This window comes from Phacochoerus africanus, chromosome 4 (genome assembly GCF_016906955.1).
Source record: "Phacochoerus africanus isolate WHEZ1 chromosome 4, ROS_Pafr_v1, whole genome shotgun sequence".
NCBI classification, from domain to species: domain Eukaryota; kingdom Metazoa; phylum Chordata; class Mammalia; order Artiodactyla; family Suidae; genus Phacochoerus; species Phacochoerus africanus.
Genome location: NC_062547.1, coordinates 77,357,066 through 77,362,138, shown reverse-complemented (window position 1 = coordinate 77,362,138; position 5,073 = coordinate 77,357,066). Strand labels below are relative to the sequence as shown.

At 59.4% G+C, this 5,073-nt stretch overlaps 1 protein-coding gene across 1 annotated transcript; it reads left to right on the top strand.

The window, feature by feature from the left end:
• The first annotated feature begins 2,734 nt into the window (after positions 1-2,734).
• ATP5F1D (ATP synthase F1 subunit delta) lies at positions 2,735-5,073 on the top strand. The gene is made up of 4 exons (XM_047777746.1): positions 2,735-2,994; positions 3,559-3,712; positions 4,214-4,302; positions 4,434-5,073. Exons 1-4 carry the CDS (start codon positions 2,854-2,856, stop codon positions 4,554-4,556), a joined length of 507 nt encoding a protein of 168 aa, XP_047633702.1. The 5' UTR covers positions 2,735-2,853; the 3' UTR covers positions 4,557-5,073.

Genomic DNA, 5,073 nt, shown 5'->3' with positions numbered 1-5,073 from the left:
CTTCCGGCGGGGGCGGGGGGGCGGAGCCTGCGCTCCCGGGCGCCCCCACCCCACGCGGAGCCGCCCTCTCCCCAGGCAGCCGAATCTCCGCCCCCGGCCCCTGCCACAAGACTCCCCGACCCATTCTTAGAGCCCGGGGCGGAGACCAATAGGGTTTTGGCCCTAAGGCACACAACTCCCCGCAGCTCAAAGTCCTGGGGTGCATAGACTCTCCGTCCCTCGCCTGCCCCAATTCGGAAGTCTCCGTGTGCCCATCCTAGAGGCTCCCGTACATGCTGGTGGCAGCGTCGGGGATCACCATGCACCTTGCTTGCCAAAGGTTTACAGAACACAACCCCTGCTGAGTGCCACCAAGGCCTGCCCGGTGCCAGGTGACAACAGGACTGCAGAAACTCCATGCCTGGTCAACTGCTCCTTTTCAGACAATCGTGCTTCTCGTCCTAGATGCTAAGACCACCAGCCTGGTCATAGGGAGTCCAGCCCAGCAAGCATGGCCCTGTGTTGGACACAACACCATGGCACCCCTTTATCCAGTGAAAGCCCAAGGCCCAGTCCAAGGTCAGGGCCTTTGCAGGTGCAGGGGCAGGGTCTGGACAAATTTTTCCAGGTTCAATGGCAAGACTCTCTCTCCAGCACTTCCTCAGCTCTTTCCCACTGGCAAGGTTTCCACCTGTGTCTTCTTGGCTCCCTTTTCTAAAAAAGCAGCTCCAACCCACACTTCTGACCCCTGCTTCACTTTGCTTCTTGCCTGAACGCTGCCTGTTATCCGCTCCAGTGTGTTCTGTCCCTACTCACCCCTGCTCCTACTATGCAGTGACCTCTAAGTGCAGGAGTTCATTTATAGCTGAGTCCCCAGGCAGAGCAAAGGGTAGGCACCCTAGAAGGACCGAGTGTGTCCAGTGGATGAAAAAGTGACACTGCCAGGGAGGGCAAGGGGCAGTCAAGTGGACAAATATCTGAGAAGGCTGGCTCCAGGTGTGTGGGAACTGCTTGTGCAAAGTCTCTGAGGTCTGAGAAGGTGTGGGCTGAAGATCGACATATTGAAGGGGCAGTGGAAGCCACTCGTGGTTCCCATAAGGGGAATGATATGGTTCCTCTGGCTGTGTGTAGAAAAGACACCATGGTGAGGCCAGGGGAGAAGCTTGAGGCCCTCCAGGCCAGTAAACGTAGCCGCAGTGGCCGAACTGGGTGGAGGAGCCTTGTCGATGGATCCAATGGAGAATTCCAAGATAACTTAGAGTTTGGGACCTGAGTAACAGGGGGTGCTCCCACCCCTTGGCTATCCTGGAGTGAGGATCAGAGGCAAGTCCAATGGATGGGTGAGAGGAGCCGACTGGAGGAGGCCTCCATTGCAATAGGGTCTGGGGCACTGAGGGAGGTCTCGCAGGGCACAGGACTCTCTCCCCTGCGCAAACACGCCTAGGGCCAGGAGAGGTGACTGGGACTAACTCCCTGAGTGCCCAGGGCCTCCCTCCCTCATGGGGGGGGGACCTCCCTCCCTCATGGGGGGGGACCTCCCTCCCTCATGGGGGGGGGACCTCCCTCCCTCATGGGGGGGGGACCTCCCTCCCTCATGGGGGGGGGACCTCCCTCCCTCATGGGGGGGGGACCTCTTTCAGCCTCAGCACCTGCCCAGCCATGGGCCTAGGTGTGACACTTCCCTAGCGCCTTGCACCCGTCCGCTCCTCAGTCACATCCCGTCCCAACGTGGGCCTCAGCCGGGGAGCTCTTCGGACTCCGCATTTTCCTAGAGCCCAAGGTGGGGGCTGGGGCCCAACCCGGGACGCCGACCTGCTTGAGCGCGGGGGCGGGGCAGTGACGTCAGCGCCGTGAGCGAGACTGCGCGGGCCGCGGTGACGTCAGCGGAGCCCAGGGCCGCCCGCGCACGCGCCCTAACGTCAGCAACGTGTGGGGGCGGTGGTCAAGCGGGCGGGGACGCAGGGAGCTCATCTCTGGGCACCGTGCGCCCTCTGCCGGCACCCTCGGGGGTTACAGCCAAGATGTTCGTTCCCACGCCGCTGGCTTGCCTGGGCTAGGCTCTTCGCCTGGGATGCCGCTCCGGGACGCCTGCACCTTCTACAGTCGAATCTGGCCAGTCCCCCTACTCTGCTTTTTTTTTTAATTTTTAAGTATTTTTCACCTCTTAATGTAGAGGCTATTTTTATTTTTATTTTTTGCTTTTTAAGGCTGCACCCGGGGCATATGGAAGTTCCATAGGCTAGGGGTCGAATCCCAGCTACAGCTGCCAGCCTGCGCCACAGCAACGCCAGAACCGAGCGCATCTGCGATCAACACCACAGCTCACAGCAGTGCCTGCTCGCTGATCCACTGATCAAACCCAGGGATCGAACTCGCGTTCTCAACAGATTCCTTTCTGCTGCACCCGGACGGGCACTCCCACGTAGAGGTTATGTAATGTGGTGTGTCAGTAAAGCGCCCTCACCACCCCAAACTAGTGCAAGAATCTTGATAGTTCCGTGTCTCTCTCTCCGCTGCGCCTAACATCAAGTAAGCGCCCGCAGAATCTTAACTTCGACTCAAGTGTTTCCTCCACGCAGGCTTCTGCGCTTCCTCATGCAGAACCATGTAATTGAGCCTCCCTCTTCCGCCGGACCACCGGACTGGGGGCGCTGGCCGGAAGGAAACTACAACCCCCAGCTTGCCGCGTGCCCAGGCGGGGCGTGGCCAATAACGTGGCAGGCTGCGCTCCGGGAGTCGTAGTTTGCGCGTGCGCCCTCGGCGGATCCCTGTCCCATAAGTCTACGCGCGTCGTCCTCCTCGCCCTCCAGGCCGCTTGCTTCCAGCCGGGAATCTCCCCGCCGCAGCTCTGCTATCCGCCCTCCACTCTCAGCCATGTTGCCCGCTACTCTGCTCCGCCGCTCGGGTCTTGGCCGAGTCGTGCGCCAGGCTCGGGCCTACGCCGAGGCCGCCGCCGCCCCGGCCTCTGCAGCAGGCCCAGGGCAGATGTCCTTCACCTTCGCCTCACCCACTCAGGTTCGAACGTCCCCCGGGCTCCAGACACCTTTCCGGACCCCGCACCCGCACTCCTACCCCGTTTGGCCCCAACCCTCAGGTCAGCGACCCCCGTTCCGGATCCGCGTCTCAACCCTGTGTGGTCCGGTATCATAGCCTCCAAACTTCAGTTTAGCGGTCCCTGTTCCCCAGATGCTCCTTTTCCGTGTGGTTCGGGATCCGCTCCTCAGCCTCCCTTTTCCATGTGTGCCTAGCGTGTATCTTTCCCACGCTGTTCAGAATCGGAGCCCCTGGGCACTTTGTTCAAATTCACCGCCTCTGTATTCTCCCGGGGTGGCCCTCGGTTTCTGCCTTAACATCATTTCTTTGAACGGAGGTTAAGATGGCTGGATTTTCTTCCCTAATAGGTAAAGATACTGCAGTCTTACTCGAGAACCCGCTATGTTTCGAGCATAGGCCGCAGCACAGCTGCCTCTGTATCTCCATCATCCCTCAGCCCTGCCCCAGTTGTTTGAATTTAGGGAGTGACTGACCGCTATTCCTCCAGGATTGGCCGGAAGCGACCCTTGTTTCGTGTGTCTGTAGGTGTTCTTCAACGGAGCCAACGTCAGGCAGGTGGATGTTCCCACGCAGACAGGAGCCTTTGGCATCTTAGCATCCCACGTGCCCACTCTGCAGGTCCTGCGGCCAGGGTTGGTTGTGGTTCACGCTGAGGATGGCACCACCTCCAAATACTTTGGTGAGTGGAGTAGGAGGGCAGAGGGAACGGTTTTCATTTAAATTGACAGAGCAGGAAAAGATACTGTTGATGGTAGAGCTCCCCAGTGGTGGAACCCCAGCTGTGGTTAGGAATGTAACTGATCAGCAGGAGGAGCTAACAGGGGCGGGGAAGAGAAGTAAGATGGCAGCGTGGTGGGGGCCTTTTGGAGGAGGAAAGATCTTGAATTCTAAGGTTTTCCACCAGTGTGGGTCTTCTTGAATACCACAACCCGGATTTGAATCCAACTCTCGCTCACACACAACCCTGGCTTAGCCCCTGGGCCACTGGGCAAAAGAATGGAGTTCTGTCCCCATGTCCAGCCCCTGGTGGATGTACTTGGTGGCCTCCATCCCCTTATGCTTGGACCTTTGGACTCTGGAGCCACGCTGTGGGGTCACCCTCCTGGCGCAGCAAGGACTCTGGGGCTGATCATGTCCCCCACACTTGGATGTGGAGCTCTCACTCCCTTTCCTCCCACAGTGAGCAGCGGCTCTGTCACAGTTAATGCTGACTCTTCTGTGCAGTTACTGGCTGAAGAAGCTGTGACACTGGACATGCTGGACCCCGGGGTGAGTGTCCCAGGGAAAATCGGCTCAGAGCTGTCTAAGAACTCTGTAGCTATTGGGGTGGAATGCCCAGGTGGGGCGGGTGCTGGGCTGGGGTCCCTGCATGGCCCTCACCTGCCACCCACTCTCTGCAGGTGGCCAAGGCGAACCTGGAGAAGGCGCAGTCGGAGCTGTTGGGGGCTGCAGATGAGGCATCAAGGGCTGAGATCCAAATCCGTATTGAGGCCAATGAGGCCCTGGTGAAGGCTCTGGAGTAGGCGGTGTGTGCCTTCATGGTGGCTATGGCAGGGAAAGCCAGGGAAAATGAGGCCTGGAGTTGGAGGGGTGTCCTGGCCAGATTGAGCCAGCTCTTGTGGTCAGGCTGACTAGGGGGAGGGGGGAGTGAGCAAGCTGGCCAGCCACCCTTGGAGCAGCACTTTTTTTGGGGGGGAGCTGACCTTACTAGGAAACCACTAGGGGGCAGCATGGTGACAGCTTCTGCCCAGAGCACCCTTTGGGGCCCTGCCCCTTTGGAGCCAAATAAACCCATGGGATTAAGTCCCTTGCCCTTGCTGGCAGGCCTGGTGGCTGGGGGCAAGCTTGGGTGCTTGCCTTGCCCATGTGGGGGTACTGTCATCCTGAGGGGCTCTCCTCCCATCTCCCAGGATTTCCATGGGCTGATGTGCCCACTACTCCTCTGTCCCTGCATAGCCTGCTGCAGAAATCTGCTTCTGGCCACTTCCAATGGACAGTTTGCCCCCTTCCCAAGCCCCCTATTAAAGACCTGGGACCCGA

Coding starts and splice junctions, on each gene's coding strand:
- ATP5F1D (XM_047777746.1), top strand. CDS start 2,854: ATGTTGCCCGCTACTCTGCTCCGCCGCTCGGGTCTTGGCCGAGTCGTG. Junction 2,995..3,558: donor CCTTCGCCTCACCCACTCAG/GTTCGAACGTCC, acceptor GTGTGTCTGTAG/GTGTTCTTCAACGGAGCCAA. Junction 4,303..4,433: donor TGGACATGCTGGACCCCGGG/GTGAGTGTCCCA, acceptor CACTCTCTGCAG/GTGGCCAAGGCGAACCTGGA.